The sequence below is a fragment of the Copadichromis virginalis genome, linkage group LG19 (genome assembly GCF_057382275.1).
Source record: "Copadichromis virginalis isolate Kocher_CV1m ecotype Utaka linkage group LG19, C_Virginalis_male_GT1.1, whole genome shotgun sequence".
NCBI lineage: Eukaryota > Metazoa > Chordata > Actinopteri > Cichliformes > Cichlidae > Copadichromis > Copadichromis virginalis.
In genome coordinates this window covers 19,374,770-19,397,715 of record NC_140636.1, presented here as the reverse complement: position 1 = coordinate 19,397,715, position 22,946 = coordinate 19,374,770, and the positions used below count along the sequence as shown (strand labels likewise).

Sequence of the window (22,946 nt, the reverse complement as noted above, 5' to 3'; positions counted from 1 at the left end):
AAGTTGTCAACTTGACCTAATTACAGTTCCAACATGCTTCATATCTAATTATTTCATTTCCTGTTATACTTTGACCGTTTTCCCCTGTGTCTCTCTGTCTGATTATCCTCACCTGTGTCTTGTTCCCCTCCTCTTTCTAACCTATAATTGGCTTGGATTAGTGATTTTTTTTTTTGTTAAACAAATATTCTGCTTTCTGTGTTTGTATTTGGCTCCTAACTTCTACATTCAACCTGATGTTTTCTGATGTTGTGTTTTGGGTCCTTGTCTTGGTTTTCTAATTCTGGGTTATGAGGTAGATTTTATTACACAGACTGAAACACCCTCTGTTTCCTTAGTGTGTCTGTGTCTGTTTATTCGTCCAGTCTCATTTTTCCTTTGGTTATTTCTTGTTTTACTTGTTTTACTGTGTGTAGTTGTGTCCGCCTTTTGCCTCCTTTGTGATTGTTTCCCTCTGTGTCATGTTTCACTATTATTCTGTGCATTTTTAATCATTGTTCTTTGTAGATAACCTAGTGTATATAAGTGTATACCTACTTTTTTCCAGGACCCTCTAAACATTAAACATTCTTTGAAAAGAAATTAGTTCCATTTCTAGCTTTTCTCAACTTTTGTATATTCAGCTTCATTCAATTTATCTTTACTGGGCATTTCTTTTTTCTGTTTAACTAATTTATGTCTTTTTGATGTGGTTTTCCCCACTTTTATTTTCACTTCTGTTTCTTTGTTCTATTCTGGAGTCATCAAAGAGAAATGGTAAAAATAAAATACTTTTTATTATTGATTTACATATTTAAATTTAAATATGAATACCATCAGTCACATTACTAATGTTACATCTGTTATACAATGTGTAAAATGTTTTCAAGAACCTCAATAAGCGTTCAAGAAATGTAGTGAACACGGGAGCAAAAGTTTCCAGAAACCATCAAGCATCAAATCTACTGCATGAAAACTCTTATTTCTTTAAGTCTAATAAAGATATTTGTAAGTAGAGCTCATCCTGTGTGCGAGTCATGTGTCATACATGATATGAAGCACATTTAATGCTGGCATTATTACCAAAAAGCACATTTCTTCACATAATTGGGATACATGAAACATCAAAATTATATCACATTCTGGGTCACAATTAAACTTACAACTCACAACAAAAGTAATGTTTGTGTTATGTATGATCTAAAGCTGCCTGTTCAGCTGTTTGGTTCTAATTTCTCTTTACTGAAACAAGGAGAACATCAGTTCAGCAGGATGTTGGAAAATCTTATGGGTCATTTGGAAGGGTTGTGGTGTTACTAAATGACTAAATGTGCTATTAAAATGTAACAGCACATTTAACAGCATTTCAGTACATTATTTCTTTACTTGATACTGTATAAATGTAACTGAGCATCAGTCTTTAGTAAAATAGTCTTCATTTTAACCCTCAAATAACTCGTCTATTACTATTTTCACTGCAAAGAGGAGTTGCACAAATAAAATGACACTTTATTTAGACAATCCTATAATTTTTCTCACAAAACAAATTTTCTTTGTTTCAATAACACTAGAAAAATATGTATGTAAGTATATGTAATATACTTTTAAGCAGATTATGTATCATTTAACACCGAACTATGAAATGGTGACTCAATAATACTTTGATCACCAACAAATTACAGTGAAGTTATCACAGTCAGGAGGTTTGTTTTTCATCTTTTGTTACTCCCAGGCTCAAACTCAATCTGCGTGTTAATGTGTTATATGATTCTTTTAGCAGAAACACTCAAAATTCCCAGATTACTAAAATATCTAAAAATAATAATGGTCAAAATTGGACTCGTAAATATGACATTATTACCAACAAGTCACAAACCACAATAAAATCAAAGCCTATAACGATAAAATAAGAAGAAGGTGGAAAAAATCCTGGCAAGAAATAGTTCTATGGTCAAAAATATCACAAAGGCACATATAAATATAAGGCTGGGGTCATAAATGACTCCACACAGGTCACCTGAAGGCTAAAGAAACATAAAATTACAGAAAAGGATTCTTGACGGTGACAAAACTACAACAAAGTCGATGTTGGGATCCTTTAAAGGAATGTTGGCACAAGTGCAGATGCTGAGGGGGCTTCTAAAGAACACTGAGGATCAGATGATGACTCTGTGGCAGCACTCACAGTTCTGATGAATCTCGCTGAAGTTGGACGGTCGCTGGGCCAGATCCATGAGGTCAGCCTCTGGGTAAGCAGCTGCTGGTTGGAGCAAATGTGCCACTCCAGTTCTGTAACATCAGTGCTTTTAACTCGAGGGATACGACACCAGTATCGTCGATCAACACATGGCGACACAGGTCGGTAATCATGCCCGAAGACCTTCTCAACGCGATAGTGGACGTATGCAGTGCGATACTCCGTGAAGACTCTGAGAGGCCAGGAGAACGTGAGGAAGGAGGCAAACCAGAAGACGTAGTGGGACAGATACCAAGGGTGGTGCTTTGGGTTGCAGAGCACCAAGACATACTCCTTCAGGTCATTGTTCTTTAGATTCATGTCTTCTCTGGCTTCCATGTAGTCATCCAGGCCCTCGTTGTCGGTGAAAAACCTCGCCCTTTGAGTGAGATAAGAATTCTCGGACTCCACGTTGGCAAAACTGAAGCACTTAGTCAAGCGCATCTTTGTAAGCACAGACTTCTCCAAGCCCAGCAGCTGTTTGGAAACATCTTTGACACCACAGTGGCTGTAGTCAAATTCTGCTTCTGCCACGTGGGAGTCGAGGCGCTCATGGTAAACCTGGGTGCAAGTATAACGGCGGTAGCGCGTGACTTGTCGAGTTCGGCGCACATAGTGATAGCTGAAGGCCTTCCACCAGATGCAGGGCTTAGCCTGCTGCATCTTCTTGATGTGCTCATAGATGCCCTCCACGTCCATTTTGTCCAGCAACTCATTCTTCACGTGACAGTGCCAGCACTCCAACAGGTAGACTAAATAGAGGATGCCCAGTAGGGCCAAGGGAATGTAGATGTAGCCATCAGAACAGGGGCTGTCATGGTACATCTTGGATTTTCCTTTTAAGGCACTGTCGAAGGTGAAACGAGTCACTTTGGTGATGTGACACCAAACCATGGCTCCCATGCAGCCATACATGAGAACGGACAGGAGTAGGCATTTCCAGAAACTCTCCCGACATAAGGACTTGCTTAGAGATTGCTTCAGCGGTCTTTGCTGTTGAGTGAAAGCACACATAAGAAGAAACATTTTAAAAACTGATCAGGACATATTTATAATCCTATAACCACCTAAACTCTTAGTATCCACAATCTCATGGTGTATTGTACAAGTCCTCAGGTCCCGTGGACAAAATTCAGCATTTTGCAAATACTAATCCAGCCTGCATTATGCAACTTTGGAAGGAGAGGTTTGCTTTTTTAGAGAACAGTTTGTATTTTCATTCAGACTGCACAACATTGCAGAGTTTAGGACTGAAATGCAGGATTATGAGTCTGGCAGGTGTAAAACCTACTTTTACTCCAGGCATGGTAGGCAAACTTCAAAAGTCCAAAGTTCAAACAAACTTAACAATAGTCTGGCCAGAGTAATGCAATGGTATCTTACAGGGTAAAAACACTAATCAGGGCTAATCAGGGGGAGTGAGCACAGCTGGGCAGAAACTGGGCACATGTTAACAGAATCTAGATAACGAGGTAAGAAAAATAAAGGCGATTTTATTTATATAGCACAGAAAATACAGGGGAAAAAAACAGAAATCCTTGTAGGTTTACAATTCATTAAGGCAGTGAAAACAATGAGATATAATTTTTTTTTAAAGCCAATCAAAATTAAGCAAAAAAACAAACTTGAGCGTGGTCCTGTGTGAATAGTAAAGGTAAAGAAAAACTAAAAAGCAAGGCACAAAAGCCAAGAAGAATAGACTTGGCAAAAATATACAAGAGGATGAAGAGGAAGTCTGGAACAAGCAAAGACTCAAACATGACTCTAAACACGAACTAGAAAAGAATGAAATTGGCCACAGAGGTGTTACAGTAAAACACAATAATCCTACAATGTAAGAAAAAAAAACAGAGATTAATAATGAAGAATTCAAAGTTAAAAAAAACTCTAAACTTCATGTTTCAAATGAGGAACATGACAAGTATTTCTATATGTACTTGCTGTAAAGACAAGTTTCATGGTATGGAGGACAAAAATGGCTCAATTTGAGTAATAAAACTATAATTTAAAGTTAACATACATAAAAGCAGACATTAATTTGGTTGAAGAGAACAGACATTAATATGCTGTCATTTGTTTTGTAATTCTTTTTGTAAAAAACAAAATAGGAAATTAAAAGTATTTATGTTTACCCTTTTTGATCTACATTTTCTCTCATTTCATTTATTTCTATATCTCAAAAATAATTCATAAAAACGAGAAGCTGTGAGAAAACATTACTTAAAACATGTTTTAAATAAAATGAACAAATTAATAAATAAAATTGAAACTTAAGTGGAAAACTAAATAAACAGGAGGATAAGCAGAGTGAATCGCCACTGCCTCACGCACTCCCGTGTCCAAGTTTACACCGATGACACCTGTCAGATCATCCACCTGCAGCGTGTCACAGCCTGCACAGCACGCGCGCGGACACAATAAAAATCAACAACACAGAGAGAGTAAGAAAAAAGAAAAAGAAAAAGAAAGGATTGCCAGAAAATTCTACCTCCTCTCTGGTGTCCTCCTCGAAAACGGTGGTGGTGCTGCTTTCACTCGCTGTCGCAGCCGATGGTGGAGAAGACATGGTGCTGGGCAGCTACTGGTAGTGATGACAGGGCGTGAAGGAGGAGGAAGAGCGAGAGATTTCACCACCTTTGCTCCACAGCGACCCTCAAATGAGACTCGTCACATCTGCTGTCGTTTAGAGGCATTTACAGCCGGTGATCGGCCAAAAAAGAGCATCTGTACCTTCCAGCTGCTGGGAAACGGGTTAAGACAAGAAAAACAATATGCGAGGGTGTTTCTATGGGAAATCCCGCATCCTGCTTTCTACGGTTCAGCTGTCAGTGCCGCAGTAACATGATGGGAGATATTAGCTGGTCGTCGTTACTGAAGGAGCGTGCCCTGCCCCTCGGGGCCCGCTGGGTGCGCAGGAGGCGGCCGGAGAGCTGGCGGGGTCGCTGTCCATGGTGCTGACTGAGGTAGACTGAGGTACCGGGAGATGCTGTTGCATAAATCACTTAAAGGGAAAGTCCGACCATAAGCGAGTCTTAAAATGTGCAGCTCCGCTGATTTTCAATGCAGGGAAGGAAAAACAGAGATTTTCGCTTTAACTGAGTAATCCGGTGACACTTAAAGGTTCCTTGTCGATATGCCGGCTCATCCGCTTGGTCAAGGTGTCATGGTCCCAGGGTTTTGTTCCATATTCATGACTTTTGACTTCAGTGCTGTTGTGGAGGATTTTTTTATTTTTTTTATTTTTTTTAAGTTTTTGCATTCATGGATTCGGGGTTTTTAGTCACGGTCTTGGGCTTTTGTGTTCTTTGAGAGTTTTTCATTCTTAATACATTTGAATTCTTATTTTTAAAACTCTTTTTTTTTTTTAATTTATTATCATTCTGCTAGTGAGTTTAAGACATCATCAAGTCTTTGTTTCCTGTTTTTAACTTTATGATTTTCCAGTTTTGTTATATTGGGTTTTTTGGTTTTGATCCTGTGAATTTCAGATTTCTGTGTTTTTGTTTTCCACCATTATTGTCATGGTCGGACGGTCCTTCCCGGGGTGACCTGCCTGTGTGTGTATTTGTGTGTTTCTCTCTCTCTCCTCCTCCACCACCCAGTGGCTGACACACCTGCACCTAATTTGCCACCCAGCTGTCACTGATCATCCTTCGTTGTGGGCTGAGGTATTTAACTGTGTGTCCAGATGGCAGTCGACGCTGGATTGTACTTGAAGCGCGGTAGTAAAGAGTGTTTTGTGACTTGCAGCTTAGCTTTAGCCGGCTAGCCTCCTCACCTGTTGTTTTTGCACGTTTGTAGGAGGAAGAGATGCAGAGCTGGAGGTTGGAGAGAAGGAGCCCGTGGGATTAAGCTATTGGAGGAGAACACACACTCGGATAATCACTTTGGAAACTCACCTGCGCACCACTGCGAGTTTGGAGAAGATCACTGTTGGACTTTGCACTTCACTTTGTGTTTCGAAACTGTTTTTGGGCACTGTAAATAAACGCACTGTGTACTTTGCATCCAGAGCTCCTCCTGAGTCCGTATTTTCCCATTACCCGTGACAATTATAACAAATCTTGTTTTGTCTTCTCCCTGTGTAGGTCTGTATGATGTTTTCCTACCATGTTCCTTCCTGAAATAGTTCAATAATATTTAGAATGTTTGTTTCATGTCTCCTTGTTTGGTCATTTCCTTTTTTCTAATTGATAGTTTCCTCTTCTCTCTTCTTTTGGGTTTTATTTCCTCTTCTGTTTCTATTCCCTAATCAGCCCTCTGGATATTTATAGTCATGTTTTCATCTTTATTAAAGAGTCTGTTACATCAGCAAAAGTCTAAAACCCACGAAAACACAAAGCCGCAAAGAAGTTTTGGGTTTCTTCAGTTTGTGGATTTTTGTTAATTATTTTATTTAATATTTATTTTTTGGTTGAAACTTTCAGCTTATTTCATTTAGGATTCTGCTTTAGGTTACTTATTTTAGACTCTTAATTTTCTTAACATTTCCTTTGTGTTTAGTTACCTCCTGTGTTATTTTTGACAGTCATGTTTCCTTGTGTCTGGAAACTAGAAGTTTTCCTGCTGAGCAGTGAAGTACAAAGAGTTGGTAAAAGATACATTTTTACTGATTTGCCTGTTTAATTTTAAACATGAATTCCACCAGTAACATCAGTTATGTTGCAAATGATATATTATGTCAAATGTTTTCAAAAATCTTGATAAGTCCAAAATAAATCTAGTTAACAAGGGTTTCCAGAAACTGTCAAGCATAAAACCTGCAGTATGAAAATGCATTCAATTATTATAAAGGCTTTTATATTTACAGTTCACTGTATTTGTGTGAATCTGGTCTCAGAGATGATATGAAGCACATTCAATCTAGAAATGAATGCAAAATCTTTACAAACAGAAAAGACCTATTCATTCATGAAAGACTCCATGAAATATCAAAATCGTGTCAGATTCTAGGGCACAAATAAACTCACAATTTAAAAAATACAATTTACTTCTCAGAAACTCCCTAAACCTCAGAGCAGTGAGTAAAATTGTTTATCAGCTGTTTGGTTTAAATCTGTACTGAAACACATGAAGCACATGTCGGAAAATTGTGGAACATTTTTGAAGGGCTGTTCATCCATCCATTTTATTCTGCTCATATTCGATTCGAAGGCATGTGGGGTCCCTGGACAGGTCGCCAGTCTGCCGCAGGGCTAACACAGAGACATAGAACCATCCTCACTATCACGCCTACAGTCAATAACCCACAGAGACTCGGGGAGAACATGCAAAGAAAGGCCACAGGGTGGATTCAAACAAAGCATCAATCTCTACTAAAACTTTCTTTTAATCCTCAACAATCACTTTTTCCATTTTCAATGCAAAAAGGAGTTAAAATGAAATTGTATGAACAAAATTGCATTTAATTGGACAATCCTTTTTTGTTTCTTCACACAAAACATTTTTTCTCTGTCAGTAAACCAGAAAACTTTTAAAACTTAAGATTTGTTTGATAGAATCATATGTGGACAGGTTGTTACTTTCAACAAGTTGTAATGAAATAAACACCAATAAATTCCAAATTGCAATAAAATAAACGTTTGTAGTGTTCAATGTCTGTACAAATATTAACTCTATCCAGTTTAGTTTCCTAGTTGCCCATAAACAGCTGTGAAAAGTAGTACAAGAAGTCAAATCAAAAATATTTGTGGTCAAAAATATCCTGAAGGCACATGTAAATATGAGGCTGGGATCGTGAATGACTCCACGTCACGTGAAGAAACAGAAGTCACTGAAAGGGATTCAGGGTGGAGGCAAAGCTTCCTCAGGACTGCTCCTCCCTGATGTGCCCACGGTGTGAAATCCCACGCTGTTCACTACTTTTCCCAGGGTCTCCTTTTCTGGTGACGAAGGGAACCCTAAAAGGAAAAGTAAATAAGGGTTATGAGTGCATGGAAATCTCTTCATGATCAGATATATTCCATAACCTTTCAGTCTGACTTCATACATGTTAATAAAAGAGGATAAAGCTTTATTTAAAATTGTTTCTGATGACGCACTCAGCTACTTACGGAGTACATGTTGGAGAGGTTGTTGAAAAGCACTTGGCCTGCGCTCACTTTGTTCCTCACTCCTCTCACGGTCCCATTCTTGCTGCATATATTGATCCGCTTGTTGCTAAACAGCATCTCTCTCTTGGCACTGGCGTACAAAAGTAGGTCATCGGGTTCACAGCCGTTCTCGTCCACGGCTGCTTCCACCACCAAACCGTTCAGGTGGCGGTTGGCCTCGCTGGTGGGGAGAGAGCCGCCCTGCTGCTCTGCCTCTGGGCTGCTGGTCGAGTCAGACTCCACCGAGTCCTCCACCGAGTCCTCCACCAAGCCGCACCAGGCTCTCTCATCCTTGAACACCTCCGCCAAGACCCGGCCACTGTTGGCAGACGCTACTCTAAACCTGACTGTTTTCCCAGCCTTCTCGTTCTCCTGTTTCAGTTTTGGCCTCTCCATTGAAATACAAGAATGTCTCACATGTTTTACATCCCATTCAGAAAAGCCAGACGCGCTCTCTCAGTGCTGCGCAATTATCAAACAATAATATCCTCATTGATGTGTCAAAATGAGCTGAGTACAAAAACTAGACACCCAGATGGTTAATAATTAATGAGCTTCTGCCATGGTAACCGCTAAAACAGGTAAACAGTAAACTGATATTACCATGTTCAATAATTAATCAAGGTTAGTTTTCAAACAGCTACAGAAGTGTGTGATCCTTTATGGTCGACTGGGCCAGCAACAAGGATGAATTACCCAGGAAACACCAGACAACCTCCGGTGACCTTTTCTGTGGCCCCCGTTTTGTTTGTCTGACCCCGAGGTTATCACGAGAGCGCAGACTCGAAAACCAAAGTAGGCAGATTGTTCTTTTCTGTGTTGGCCACTTTATTATATGCATCTATTCAACTGCTCACAAATATCCAATCAGCTAATCACATGGCAGCAGCTCAGTGCATTTAGGCATGTAGACATGATCAAGATGAAGAAAGAACAAATGGCATGACGGATGGTGGTTCTCCAGAGAGCCTCTCCGCTGGAACCTCAGTAAGCTCACTCTTTCAATTCATCTCATAAATATTTTCTTGGAAAAATCTGGACCACTAGGATTAACCCCTGTCTCATCTCTCTCCCTACACCTGGAAAAGGACCGCTGTATTGTAACTCACGCTTCCACTGATACAAGTCAGCAGTGGGAGTCATGACAAATCATGACATGCTCATAAATACACTGTGTGTCCTTTCAGTCAGTGTGGAAGGTTATTGCTTTGTATTTTGGTTCTTGTTGTGATAGCTTGTTTTGTTGTGTTTCTTTGTTTTCAGTTTCAGTGTTGTTTGCCTTTTAGTTACTTCGTGTTTTATTTTGAAGGTTGACTTTTCCTTTGTGTCTTGTCCTAGTTTTATTTCCAACTTTTTGCAACCTCTGCACTTTGCAGCAGGCTATTTTATTTGTCAGAGTAAAACACAGTAGGTTCAGTTAAGTCCCACAAAGTAATGAACAGAGCCAGAGGCAAAACTTTAAGCCTTACCACCATCAAGTTAGCTAGTGGGTACTTAACTGATCTCCTTGACCTGTATAACCCAAAAAGAGCACGAAGATCCTCCAGCCAACTGCTCCTAATACAACCAAGGTCTCGTTTAAAAGCCAGAGGTGACCGTGCCTTTGCTATTGCTGCATCTAGACTCTGGAATAATCTCCTAGTTGATATCCGTACATCGGAATCTATTCAATTGTTTCAATTGTAAAAGCCCACCTGTTCAACTTAGCTTTTGAAGCAAATTAGTTTGACTTTCACTTGGCCCGCACTACACCATGTAATTGTACATTTTAATTGAAATTGTACTATTTGTTTCTTGTTTCTGCCCGCATTGCGGTATTATTGTGAAGTACTTTGATCTACACTAATCTTTTAAAATGTGCTATAGAAATAAACTGATTTGATTTGAAGATGGTGAGTTTTTTTTATGTTATGTTATTATTAAATAAGATGGGAAGCTATCCACAGAGACCAGGATTATTATTATTATTATTATTATTATTATTATTATTATTATTATTATTATTATTATTATTATTATTATTATTATTATTATTCGGCTGTAATCATGTTCATATCGACTACAAAGTTGATTATTTTAGAATTAGAATCTGTGGCGATTCATCGACTTTTCGAGCCAGCCTCAAGTGGCCACAGCAGGAACTGCAGTTTTATTTTTATTTTTTTCTGAGAATGTAGCTGCTTGTCTTTAAACTATCAATGGTAACAAAATTCTCATCTTTGCCTCTGAAAGCCTCTCTGGCAGGTTGTTTTTATACCTAACCATGTTTTTCATCAATCAGGTGTTTGTGAGGGTTTTGTTATTTGTTTTGCTTTTTTTGTATTGTACTAAACAACTTTCCAGTCATTTAAGTGTTGCTAGGATCAAAGGAAAATATGTACTAGTTAAGTTCTTCTCCATTCTTCTCATGCAACTCATTAGCGAGTGCATTTCCTAATGTTGATCCTAATGCAGGGATCGGGCAAATTCGTGGCCAAATAAAATATACGGATCATAAAGTCCCCAGCCTGTAATTCCACCCCGCTCCTGTAGATGGCAGGAAGCGCCCGCTGCTGGCGCACAGCAAGAGGAGGAAGAAGCAGACCTCACACGTGTTCCTGCACCAGAGTGTCAACATGGGCAAAAGAAAACAAAATAAGCAGTTTCTAACTACTTTATCCAAAAAACAGAAGAAGCACTTGAAGGAGTTTGGAGAGGAACATCCTTTTCACGATGTGTAAGCAGAACGACAGCAACTTCCGGTCTGGTTTAAAGGAAGAAGCTGCTTTATATTAGCAAGGCTGCTAATTTCTAGTTTTTCATTCCATTTTTTAAATGTAACTGTAGTTTTTCCCGTATTATCTCGGTGTAAAGTACAAACAGAAATGTAGCAAACATCTTAAATTTACTTTTTCTAAGGAGGGCAATGTGCTGATGTTTACCTGATGACATGGATTTTTAATATTAGAAACTATCAGTGAGTTAAGCCCCTAGTAAAGCCGAAACAAGAGAAGAAGAATGGCGCATTTTAAGGGGACACTTTAACACTTTAACTTCAGTAAGAACCGTTTCTTCTACCCTGGGGAAAGTGACGCAGGTACGCCGGAGAGGCAACAACAGCACAACGTCGCTTCTAATACCTCCTGGCTGATCGTTCTATAGGTTTGCATTTGGTGGTACTTTTTTCTACTGGTAGCTCAGGAGATGGACTGTTACACAAGGAGAGCTGGACAGAGCCGCAGAAAGGCATCGGCACCGGTACAGCACTGCTATCTGCTCCTCTGTGTGATTAGAAACTGGTGGAGCACCGCTAAAGCTCTAAATGATGACCTCGTTTATTTTCTGCCTAAACTGTGAATAAGACTCCATGCGGACGGCAGGAGGAGCTCACATCTTGTGGGAGCTGTCAGACTGCTGTTTTTACATGTAATTCTGAAAGCCATCCAGTGGGTTGAATTCTATCCTTTGGTGGGTCAGCTCTGGTGCCATCTCTGATCTACATATGCAGCGGTGCAGGCCAAAAGAACAATGCGTTAATATATATATATATATATATATATATATATATATATATATATATATATATATATATATATATAATAAACTGCACTTACTGGTTACAATAAGTGGCAGATTATTAATCATTGTTGTAAAACTAGTACAAAGCTTTACTTTGTCCTAATAATTTAAATATTTTTACAAATATGTTTTCTGAGCAGCTTCATTTAATTTTCTCTCTCTTTTTCTCTCTGTCTTTTTTTTTTTTTTTTTACAGAGTTAATGAAAGACCTGAAAAAACTCAAGTAATGGAACTGGTGAGTAGAAAGTCCTAAACAGTTTAGTGCTGTAAAAAGTGTGTGGCTTGTCAAAGTCTACTTTTCCTCCCCGACTTCCTGTATATGATTCTATAAATACAGTTTGGAAAAAAAATTCTGTTTCATTTTGTGCCTTTGTTTTTCCTTTTTTACATTGTATTGCACTGTAATGCTTTACTTAAAGTATGTAATAATAGGTGGTATTTATTGTTTTGGCTCCTCTAATACATGAAATTTAAAAATGTCTTATTTTATCAGTTTGGGCTCGTTTTTACCAACGCTGCTGTCAGACTTGTTTTAAAACTTAATGTCTTGTGTGAGTGTCTTCCAAAAAAGCCTTGATTATACTTTCCACATTGATGAGTCCTCTCAGGTTAGACTGATTTAAGTTTTATCGTAACACGGCAAGCCCGAGGGTCCGTGCGGACGGCTGCATGCCTGCCTGTTTTTTGTGATCAGCTATGCATGCGCTCCAGGTGGTGGTCTTCAAAGAAGTGTAACAGGAAAGACCACGGAACAAAATCAAAGCTTTTTAGTACTGATCCCCAAAGGGTGGGCTAGGGCCCCCCTGGTGGGCTGCCTAAGGAACTGTAGGTGGGCCAGAGTAATAACAGAAATTCAGTTTGAAATTACTTACTAGTATGTTCAGTTACAGACTTGTATAAATGTATTTATTTATATAAAAAGGGAAACAAAACTGGTAGTATGAGGTGGTAGTTTGTGACATTACTGTGACCTAAGGCTAAATTTAATAAGTAAGTAAGTTTGTGTCCCAGTGGCAGGTGGGTCACTTGCGTTAGTGTTCGCATATGACTGTATAACCTAAAGCCTGTGTGGTTTATGGGTTCTGAGTACATGTTTTAATGAAATACAATATTTCTGTTGCATTCTTAACAAGAGTAAGTGGGCTGCACACTCTTGACTTGGGGAGTGGCTGCTTTAGCCTAAGGTTTACATTGTTAATTTGTCATTCCAAGCATCTCAGGTCATCTGAAGTAATGAACAAGTAATGTCGTGTATCAAATTACCTTCTTCAGACAGTAAAGTGAGTAAATAAATAGTTACTTTTAAAATAATTAATCTGTAATATACTTTTTTTAATATCTATGACACCCCATCCTTGCATAAACCATCACATTTGATCCAGTTTTGAGGTTAGATTTAGGTTCAGTATTCACTATTATACACAAAGCGATGATGCCACATTCAGTGAACAGCAATAATCGTGAACAGCATCAACACAGCGATAATAAATGGATTCATGAGCTACCTTTTTTAATTTTTAGCCGTCAAGTCCAGAACAATCTGAGTCAGAGGCCGATGAGCTGGAACCAGAAGAAGAAGAGGAGGAACCAGAGCAGAAAACAGCCTATCAGAAACTTCTTTCAACTCTCAGCCAACCAAGAGGTGAAGCTCAGAGCGAAGAGGAGGACAGCACAGATGATGAGGAGGAGGAGGAGGAAGAAGAGGAGGAGCTTCTTGGTGAAGGTGAGCTGTTTGTTTCCAGAGCTCTTTATTTCAACAACCACTTTGGATTTCACTGAATGTGTTTGTGTTTTTTCCATCTCAGATGAGATTGATGCTGAGGAGGGAAGTGAGGGTGGTGATGAAGATGAAAAGGGAGAAGGAGAACCTGCAGATGGAGAGGAAGCTTTGATGGAAGCAGGAGATGGGGAGGATGACAGGAAGGAGCCGGGAGATGAGTTTGTAGACAAAGAGCATGAGTCCCAGTTCTGTCTGGAGACCAACTTCACGGGAAAAGGAGAACAGGAGGAAACACGGGACGAAGATAGTAAAGGTACTTAAAGGGTTGGAGGGGAAAAAAAGATCTCCTGAATTCTTTAGCAGAATTATTTAGTATCTTAAAAAACAGATTTTTAAATGTTTTCTTGTACATTTGTTTTATCAGCTCTAGATACGAGTATGGTGTGTCTTATAGTTTTGCTCTTTGTTTACAGACATGTTTGTCCAGCATTTGGACACAGAGCTTGACGAAGAGGACGTGCAGAAGATAACATCGGGCTGCAAATCAAAGACTCAGATTACGGTACACCAGTCTCATTAAATACATCTTCATTAAAGGAGACTTCTAATGCTCATCGACAGCTGCATTTTTTTAGTCGTAGAGTAGCTTTATGTTGCTGATCCTTGGTGCAGCCCCTCATTTTATATTCCTCTGCCTGACAAAAACCGTGTTAGCCCCTTCTCCTTTAAGGCCCCCCCCCCAAACTTTCTTCAGATTGGTTCCACCTCTAAAACATAGGGTTTGATTAGCAAGGAGGGGTGGACTTTATGTGCTTTTAGTCCCAAGCCATGTGCCTGAGGTGATTGTGTTAAGCGTATTTGTGCTCAGTGACATCACACGGAGCCATAAGTAAAATATGAAGCCTAAAACTGAGGTTCTGGCTCACGGGAGCAACTTGCACATGTTCTGGGAATGTTTAATATTGGCATCCATTATTGTATACGTGTATATATCACATAAAAGAAGTAAAAGCATGATAGGTCATAAAATCTGAATCAGAAATGCTTTATTAATCCCAGAGGAAGTTGTGTGGTCTCAGTTGCTCCATGACAATAAGAACATTAACAAACAAATTAAAATACAAATAATACGTTAAAGAATAGCTCTAATACAAATAACTCTAATATATAAATATCCAGAAATATTCCCAAGAATTGGAATATAAAAGTTGAAATTGAAGTGCCGCTCTTATCATATTACAAAACGTAAAGTTTCAGCCTTTGCCTTTCTCTTTCTTAGTGGCCAAAGCTGGGAACTCTGCTTTGCACCAATCCCCTGGAGAAGTTTGGCCCTATCGGCCCCCAGACAGACACAAACCTCCCAGTTTTCCATAAACTTGTGGAGACACGCTGGAGGGATCTGAACCAGACGTTCAATCATAAAGGGCAGGCCGAAGAGATCAGCCCTCTCCAGCTGGAGTTGCTGGCCCTAATGGGCTCCTATAAAGATCTGTACTACCCGGAGACATGCCCTGTCAAGCAGGGACCACATGTGCGCAGTGCATATTGCCTCCATGTGCTTAACCATGTACTGAAGGCTAATTCTCAGGTCCTGGCTCATAACTCACAGTTGAAAGAGCAGAAGAGTTGGACTAAAGCCGGAGCCGAGCCACAGGATGAACTCCGAGACCAAGGACTCACCAGGCCAAAAGTAATCCACAGAAATGTTCATTTATTCTTCTTTTTGTTCTTTTTACTTACATATCAGTATTGCTGAGTATCTGCTAACCTGCTGTCATCGCCCTGATGAATCTGTCAGGTCCTGATCCTCGTTCCATTTCGGGGAAGCGCGCTGCAGGTCGTCCATACGCTCATCAGCCTGCTGGAGACTAAAGGCAAGAAAGTGATGGTGAGCAACAAGAAGAAGTTCAAGGAAGAATTTGGAGAGGACGAGGATGAGAAGCCGCCCAATTTGCAGAGACCAGACGACTATAACGCTATCTTTACAGGCAACGTGGACGATCACTTCAGGATAGGTACGCTCTGAAAAAAGAACCCTAGCTTCTTTAAAAACCCGAGTTTGTCTCTTTGACCTTCTCCTGCTCTGTCCTCTCCAGGTGTCTCCATTTTGAAGGGCAGCATGCGCCTCTATGCCCCCTTCTACTCATCCGACATCATCATCACGTCTCCTCTGGGCCTTCGCACTGTGCTGGGAGCAGAAGGAGAACGCAAGAGAGACTTTGATTTCTTGTCCTCTATCGAACTGCTAGTGGTGGATCAGGCAGACGTCTTCCTCATGCAGAACTGGGAGCACGTGCTGGTAAGAACGTAGCGCCCTCTGCTGTCTAGGAAGCAATTTTGGGCATAAACAACAAACATGTTTGCATTTTAAATGCAAACATGAGATGAAAGCTTCATTTAAGACTCATTCTGACCAGATTTACTTCACTCATGCTTTTACTGCTACCTGCTCTACTCATTTATCACAATCAAAGTCCAAAGTGCATTTGAGTTATTATTATTATTATTATTACTGCTGCAATTTAAATCCCATCCAGAGTGATGAAATGTACTTTTTAATCTTAGTTGGAAAATTATTTTGCTTTATCCTGTTTCTTATCTGCGCAGTGTAATAATTAAACTTCAGTGTGATAATGGAGGAAGTTCATTATGTTTTTTTACAGATTTGATGGAAACAAAAAGCTTACAGACCTAATTGAGTGATTATAAAGGAAACAAAAGCCATTACGAGAATGCCAACCTGTAGAATAATTCATGAGCTGAGTTAAGCTTTCTTTTAAGCCTTTATGTAGGGATAGGCGTCAACGTTATTTAGTATTTACTAAGACCTTTTCACCCGTTCTTAAGCATAACTTCCCCTGCACCCTCACTTTAAATCAGTATGTATAGCTGTTATAAAGTTATGACATTTTAGCTTTATACAAGCCCTGATTTTCATTTTAATGCTTTTAATGTGTTCTTCACTTCTGTTTATTAGTGTCTGGCACATAGTAGCATAGTAATTCCGGAAATGGTTGAAAAACATGGTGACTGTCCTTAGTATTTAACATTTGAACAAGTTGGTACCATTAAAACTATGTTGGATCAGCTATTAGCAGATGCTACTTACAAAGTACTCTGGATGTAATAACAATAATAATCATTCATTTATGTAGCACATTTAAAAATCCACATTACATCGTTTTTAATAGGAGAAGCAAAAACGACGAAATCAGGGAAATCTTTCCTCTAAATGTATTTTTTCAGATCTGATTTAAATGAATAGCAGGAAAATTCTGAGCTTTTATCTTCCATAATTCCTCATAATGTTATTATTTCCTTCCTTTTGTTTTTCCCCGTTATGGTCACCAGCATGTGATGAAGCACATGAACCTGCAGCCGCTGGACTCCCACGGTGTCGACTTTTCCAGAGTGAGGATGTGGAATCTGAACAACTGGGCCCGACACTACAGGCAGACGCTGGTTTTCAGCTCCATTCAGGACCCACAGATCAACAACATCCTCTCCAAGCACTGCGCCAACTACCGCGGACAGGTAGGCCACACTTCACACTTTACTATTGCTGAGAGAGAGAGGTGGTGGATGTACACCCTTTATCGTGTAACATTTTTAGAACAAGGCTCGGAAATATCTGCAGGTTCATATTGATTTGGTTTTAACTAAGGTGTTAATTCTTTTGTTTTCTTTGTGTGTTTTTTGGCTCAGATTGTCATAAAGAACATACCAAAAACTGGTTCCATCTGCCAGGTCTTGGTCCAGCTGCCTCATGTCTTCCAGATGTTTTCCTCCGCCAGCTTCATCGACCACGATGCTCGGTAAAGTCCAGCGTGTACCTTCACCCTAAACTGTCTCCTGACATTAGTGCTCTTTTTTTCTCTCTCACAGCATTCTACGATATAGGTCCTGGCAGCTGATTGGTTGTTTTCTCCGATTTTGTGTATAGGTTTCAGTTCTTTATAGACAAAGTGCTGCCGCAGTACAAGGATTCGGTTATGTCACACACTCTGATCTACATCCCGTCTTACTTCGACTACGTTCGGCTGCGTAACTACATGAAGAAAGAGGAGATGAACTTTGCCAGCGTCTGCGAGTACTCCAGCAAATCCGAGGTGTCCCGAGCACGCCACTTTTTCCAAAAGGGGGAGAAACAGTTCATGCTCTTTACGGAGCGCTTTCACTTCTACAAGAGGTCAGTTCTTTGTAATGCCCTGTCATGTGGGCCTTTTCCATAGTAAATCAAACAAATCTGAAGAAAAAAAACCCACCTGACCACCTCTGAGTCATCTGATTTATTTTGTACAATAACTTTGGTATGTTAAATATGGTGGGAATTTCCTAAGTTAAAGACCCTCAGGGTGCAAAGGGTGGTCAAAATGTAGCTTTGTTTAATCTGCATGTTTTTCGGGGCCTTAAAAAGACATTTAAGATCTGGTTTGGATTTTTAATTTGTTTGTTTGTTTTTTTCAAACAGCAACCAAATAAATTTTATACCCACTCAAAGTGTCACAATCTAAAGCCAAAAAAACATCCCTGTTGTGGGAGTTTCAATAACAAGACTGTACCAGCTTTTACCAATTGGTCGCTTATTACCTGTTCAGCTTGTAACACTTTTCTTTTGGCTTTACTAAACTTTAGAGATTCAACTGTAAGAGAACTTATATCCGTCGCTTCTGTCGGCTGTGAAGGCTTTAAAGGCACTAATCTTTAGAGTTAACGTCACCAGATAACTGATATATATTTGTAATCCATTTTATTGCACTCACCTGATAGCTGCATATGACAAGTTGCCAAGAGAGAAACTATGGTACTGTATGATGAAGTCACAAGTGGCAGAGAAGTATGTGAGCCTGGTACAGGGCATGAATGTGGGGGTGGGATTGCATCAGGGATCATCTCTGAGCCCCCTGTTGTTTGCATTGGCGATGAACAGGTTGACAGACGGGGTCAAGCATGAGTCTCTGCAGATGACAGGACAGAATGTGTGTGTGAATAAGGGGGAGATTTTGGAAGTTTTCTAGTCTGTTCTGGGGGAGACAGGTGAAGAGGTGAACAGGCAGATTTTAAATACCTGATAGAAGAATAGCAGAAAGAGTGAAAGCGAAGTTTTACAAGATGGTAGTGAGAGCTGCTATGATGTGTGGTTTGTGAGGTGGTGGTACTGACAAAAAGACAGGAGGCTGAGCTGAAGATGGTAGGATTTTCATTGGGAGTGACCTGGACAAGAGTGGAAATAAGTAATCTGAGGGACAGCTCAGTTTGAAAACAACGTTAGAGAGCCAATGCTGAGCTTGTTTGGAAATGTGAAGAGAAAGAATATGAGATATATTCGACAAAGGATGGAGAAGCCAGGCAGGAGGCAAAGAGGAAGACCTCGAGAAGAATTGTGAATAAAGTGAAGGAGGACATGCAGAGGTTTGGTGTAACAGAGGGCTGGGCTGAAATGGAGCCAGATTATCTGCTGTGGTAACCTCTTAGGGGAGCAGTCAGAAGAAGAATTGTAGTACTGTCAGGTGTTTTCATCTTGTTGTTGCTTTGATGCTTCTTTTCTTTCTTTCTTTTTGTAATTTAGAGCACATAAATGTCTAATCATGGAATAACTCCTAAATATTTCAAAAGAAAACATGAAGCCATTTTCTGCTAGATTTATCCAACTAATTTCCTCCTTGTTTACAATTACTGCAACGTAAAAAAAAAAAGAGCCTTGCATTCATGGCTTATTCCAGCCGATCCGAAATGAAAATTATTTAAATTAAAGGTTGCAGCTACTCCAACAGTTATTACTAAGCAAATTAAGTTACATTAAATCCTTGAATGCACTTTGATCAATTAATACAGCTCACGATCTCAATTTAGGAAGCTTATATAAATCTATGCTCTCAAGGTAACACCTTGATAAGATTTTATTACACCAGCGTGATAGTGTAATCGTTCGGCGTGATAGTTCAGCTGCGGGTTAAATAGGCTGTTGAAAAGTCAAATCGCATCAGCAATGCATGTACTTATAACGTTTCTTGTTATAGAAACTGGTTTAGTATATCCTCTGCTGTAGGAGATAATAAAGGACAGTTTATATCAGTTCTATCCTCTCGCTTAAAGAGAATAATCACTCGGCTTTAGCCAGTGTCTTGTCCCATTAATTTGCTCCCCTTGATCCGTTTTAAAGAGCTCTGGAAGACTATTGGACCAATCGTTCAGACCACTGTTTAAAATAAATAGGCCGTTCAGACTGATGTTAATAAGCTGTGGTACTCCTGCCGATGAAAACACAAATCCTAATGCTTTGGTTTTCTCTAATTTTAGACTTATTTAAAAACTGCCATATATACCTAAAGTTTTAGAGAAAACTGTACTTTTAAAATGGCAGTTCTTTTTACAGTATTTTGGAAGTTTTCTAGTCTGTTCTGAAAATCATCCATGTTTTTGTGAATTGCATGACTTCACTATTATTGTGCTTTTAAATCTTACTGATGCTTCTGATGCTGTGAACCACACAAGTTTCTTGTCCCGTGTAGAACACTAAGGCATCGAGGGTGGTTTAAACACAGAGAACCTTCTCGGCTCGTTTTGGTGACAGACTTCTTCCTCAGCCACTCTTGCATGTGGAGTCCAATGGGTTTAATTCTTGGGCCAATTCTCTTCTCTTTATTTTTCCCTATGGGACTAATTGCAGATGACACCGTAATTTATGTGCCAATAAAAAGAAACTATGTCAGCTCCCTTAAAGCACTGCTGGTGGCTCTAAGCTTTTTTTTCTTTTTTTTTTAATGAATGTCTTAGTCATGCTTTTATAATGCACCTGGCCTACTTTAATGCACTTTCCGTTGCCTTTAGCAACACTTCAATTGCTCGTCTGTAGTTAGTCGGGTTTTTTGTTTTTTAAACCTTTGAAAGATCAGCACCAACTTGGGTATCCAAGCTGCTGACTATTCATTTTAATAGAATCTTATTACTAAATCTTACTAGTCTAACCCAGGTTGCCCTCAGTTTGGCATCTTTCTAGGTAAAACTGTTTCACTGCTTTTTTTTCATCACTGGACGAGGCCTTTATCTTCTCAAGGGCATTCAAATGTGTGTTGAAGTTTATCCAACCAGTCTACATGTGTTTTGTGGACTTTAAGGGAACTGGCCTATTATTGCAGGGAATTTGGTCCTTGTATTACCATAGCTTGGTTTGCATCAGCATCAGAAATCCAGCTTGCAGATTGGATGACAGTCAGCTCCTCCAAGTATAAAGCCAGGGTTTTTAGCTGGAAAAAACGTGAGAAGATGATGGACCATGTTGTCCTTGGTTTAAAAGAGTCTGATCTCTGACATGCTTCTTTTAGGTACACAATCAAAGGGATCCAGAACCTGATATTTTATGGATTGCCCTCCTTCCCACACTTCTATAGCGAGGTGTGTAACATGCTGGCAACAGCAACTCAGGGGGAGGAGGCCAGCTGGACCTGCACGGCACTCTACTCGCGCTACGACGCTCACAAACTGGCTGCCATCACCGGAGCACAGCGAGCAGGACAGATGCTGAACTCCAACAAGGCTGTTCACCTCTTTGTCACGGGAGGGGAAGACAAAAATGTGTGATGACACTGGATGAATATGAAAAGGACCACTGGAGTAAATTGAGCATAGGTGTTTACCATGCTTAATAATCAGGAAAGTTTCCAAATGCACCAGAAAACATGTTTATTGGCTTTGTTTTATGGTCTCCTGCAACAACATTCCTTTCATTTGTAAAGAGATTATTAACTTGTCACTGATAAGAAGAGTTGGATGTTTATTATTAAAAACTTTCCTTATCTTTTACTTGATTAAAGTTCATGCATAGCAAAATGTGACCTAACACGGCCATGAAGTGCCAAAATAATTGCATAATAGTTTTCATGAGGTGATAATGCAGTAATCTTATGAGAATTTCAAGCTGTTAAGGTTCAAAATATTGGGGATGGAGACAAGAGAAAAAACCACAATAACAACACTGGTCTGGCCTGGTTGAGTCAAACGATGATTTTAATGAACACACGCGTGGGAGATGGACACTGATGCAGACAGCCTCAAAATCTCAAAATGGTGGAGCATTGCTCAAACTTTTATAGCCTCTGGTGCCTCCACCTTATCATACAAAGCCTAAACATTCACATGCTTTCTCTCACACAGCGCCTAAGCTACGACCTTGGCTCCCTGTTTATCTGCTCCTGCTGAAATGGGGCAGAAAACTCCAGCACACTCTGTTCTCTTCTACTCAGACAAATTAGATTTCTTATAACTCAGCAGTATAATGCATCATAAAACAATATCATTCATTCACAACAAGTCAGCAGTTTAATGTAATGCAAATCAGTTTAACTAATGCAATAGTTATCAGCTTCTTCTAATTCAGGAGAATAATGCAAACTAAAACTACATAATAATTCACAATCTTTAATTAGGGGTATAACATGGCATAAAATAATATCATAATCTAACAATTCCCCCTGATGAGGTCATTAGAATAATGACCTCACAAACACCCTGTAGCCCAGTGTGGCCGGGTTCATCTCTTCTCACTCCTGAGGTCCTTTGTCCCCCTGACGGGCAAACCATATGTAAGATGACCTCTGTGTTTGCGCAAGTCAGGTGCAAGACAAACTATTACTACAAGGATAGCAGGTCCAGATGACACTCCCCTGTTCTCCCACAGCTAAGCCAAAACAACCTGCGAGAGTAGCTTTGCATGATTTATAGTTCAGATTAATCCTCATAAAACTCAAACAAGGACAGTGTAGATTAAAACCTTAATGTCACCATGATCGTCATGGATATAAATGTGGAGAGACTAAAACTCACAAACTCAACATGTAAATGTTGATGTTGAGGGTTCAAAGCTAGGAGAAGACCCCCATTTCAGACAGGTCATTGAAGGTGAACACTATTTTTACAGGTTGTTTATTTAATTCCATTTTGCTCTTGTTTTATGACTACTAAACAAGCAAAGGTGGGGAGATAATAACCGTCTTTAAGCATCAAGAAACCCCAGCAAAGTAAGGCTAGTGGAGGGGTAACAATCTATTACATCAGGTTTGGGGCATGAGGGAACCAAAGAGAGCTGGAGGAGTATATAGAGGCCACTATTAATTGAAACAATACATTAAAGAGACAACACAAAAGATAATGCATGCAGAAATGTGTAAAAATACTGGTGAACCATAGATTATGAGCATTTTTCTCCTCTTTTTATTAAATGCAGCTGATCAAAGCGCTGATAAGTCCAAGGCTTAAGCTGTCCTGCGGGTAAGGAGACTATTTTAGGGCTTTGAATTGGTCTTTTTGTAAAACAGTCTAACTTCCATTCGAATAACAAATGCACAAAATGACGTCTAGTCT

At 39.6% G+C, this 22,946-nt stretch overlaps 3 protein-coding genes and 1 long non-coding RNA gene across 8 annotated transcripts; 2 read left to right on the top strand and 2 right to left on the bottom strand.

Annotated features, from left to right (window-relative positions):
• Window positions 1–757: 757 nt before the first annotated feature.
• Window positions 758–4,793, bottom strand: LOC146685953 (transmembrane protein 151B-like). Its single transcript, XM_085441721.1, has 2 exons — window positions 4,704–4,793; window positions 758–3,208 (listed from the first exon to the last, which is right to left on the bottom strand). Exons 1-2 carry the CDS (start codon window positions 4,779–4,781, stop codon window positions 2,078–2,080), a joined length of 1,209 nt encoding a protein of 402 aa, XP_085297847.1. The 5' UTR covers window positions 4,782–4,793; the 3' UTR covers window positions 758–2,077.
• A 401-nt stretch (window positions 4,794–5,194) lies between these two features.
• Window positions 5,195–6,228, top strand: LOC146685952 (uncharacterized). The gene is made up of 2 exons (XR_014916763.1): window positions 5,195–5,937; window positions 6,017–6,228. It is a non-coding gene; the product is annotated as an uncharacterized LOC146685952 (long non-coding RNA).
• Window positions 6,229–7,384: 1,156 nt separating this feature from the next.
• On the bottom strand, window positions 7,385–9,031 carry grxcr1b (glutaredoxin and cysteine rich domain containing 1 b). The gene is made up of 2 exons (XM_085441722.1): window positions 8,269–9,031; window positions 7,385–8,115 (listed from the first exon to the last, which is right to left on the bottom strand). Exons 1-2 carry the CDS (start codon window positions 8,701–8,703, stop codon window positions 8,074–8,076), a joined length of 477 nt encoding a protein of 158 aa, XP_085297848.1. The 5' UTR covers window positions 8,704–9,031; the 3' UTR covers window positions 7,385–8,073.
• A 210-nt stretch (window positions 9,032–9,241) lies between these two features.
• utp25 (UTP25 small subunit processor component) lies at window positions 9,242–21,389 on the top strand. 5 transcript variants are annotated; one of them, XM_085441588.1, is made up of 12 exons: window positions 9,242–9,294; window positions 12,062–12,101; window positions 13,388–13,589; window positions 13,672–13,899; window positions 14,060–14,148; window positions 14,866–15,276; window positions 15,385–15,601; window positions 15,683–15,885; window positions 16,938–17,120; window positions 17,292–17,401; window positions 17,530–17,775; window positions 20,912–21,389. In XM_085441588.1, the coding sequence occupies exons 1-12, from the start codon at window positions 9,257–9,259 to the stop codon at window positions 21,165–21,167; spliced, it is 2,223 nt and encodes a 740-aa protein (XP_085297714.1). In that variant the 5' UTR covers window positions 9,242–9,256; the 3' UTR covers window positions 21,168–21,389. The 5 variants fall into 5 exon arrangements, with proteins under 5 accessions (XP_085297714.1, XP_085297712.1, XP_085297717.1 ...); XM_085441586.1 differs by lacking the exon at window positions 9,242–9,294 and adding an exon at window positions 10,876–11,023; XM_085441591.1 differs by lacking the exon at window positions 9,242–9,294 and adding an exon at window positions 11,041–11,383.
• The last annotated feature ends 1,557 nt before the right edge of the window (window positions 21,390–22,946 follow it).

What these genes read in the sequence shown, in the direction of transcription:
- LOC146685953 (XM_085441721.1), bottom strand. Translation starts at nt 4,781, where the DNA reads ATGTCTTCTCCACCATCGGCTGCGACAGCGAGTGAAAGCAGCACCACC. An exon ending in AGGAGGACACCAGAGAGGAG is followed by an intron (nt 3,209 to 4,703) that starts GTAGAATTTTCT and finishes TTCACTCAACAG; the next exon opens with CAAAGACCGCTGAAGCAATC.
- utp25 (XM_085441586.1), top strand. Translation starts at nt 10,923, where the DNA reads ATGGGCAAAAGAAAACAAAATAAGCAGTTTCTAACTACTTTATCCAAA. An exon ending in ACGGGACGAAGATAGTAAAG is followed by an intron (nt 13,900 to 14,059) that starts GTACTTAAAGGG and finishes CTTTGTTTACAG; the next exon opens with ACATGTTTGTCCAGCATTTG. An exon ending in TTCATCGACCACGATGCTCG is followed by an intron (nt 17,402 to 17,529) that starts GTAAAGTCCAGC and finishes TTTTGTGTATAG; the next exon opens with GTTTCAGTTCTTTATAGACA.
- grxcr1b (XM_085441722.1), bottom strand. Translation starts at nt 8,703, where the DNA reads ATGGAGAGGCCAAAACTGAAACAGGAGAACGAGAAGGCTGGGAAAACA. An exon ending in ACCTCTCCAACATGTACTCC is followed by an intron (nt 8,116 to 8,268) that starts GTAAGTAGCTGA and finishes TTTTCCTTTTAG; the next exon opens with GGTTCCCTTCGTCACCAGAA.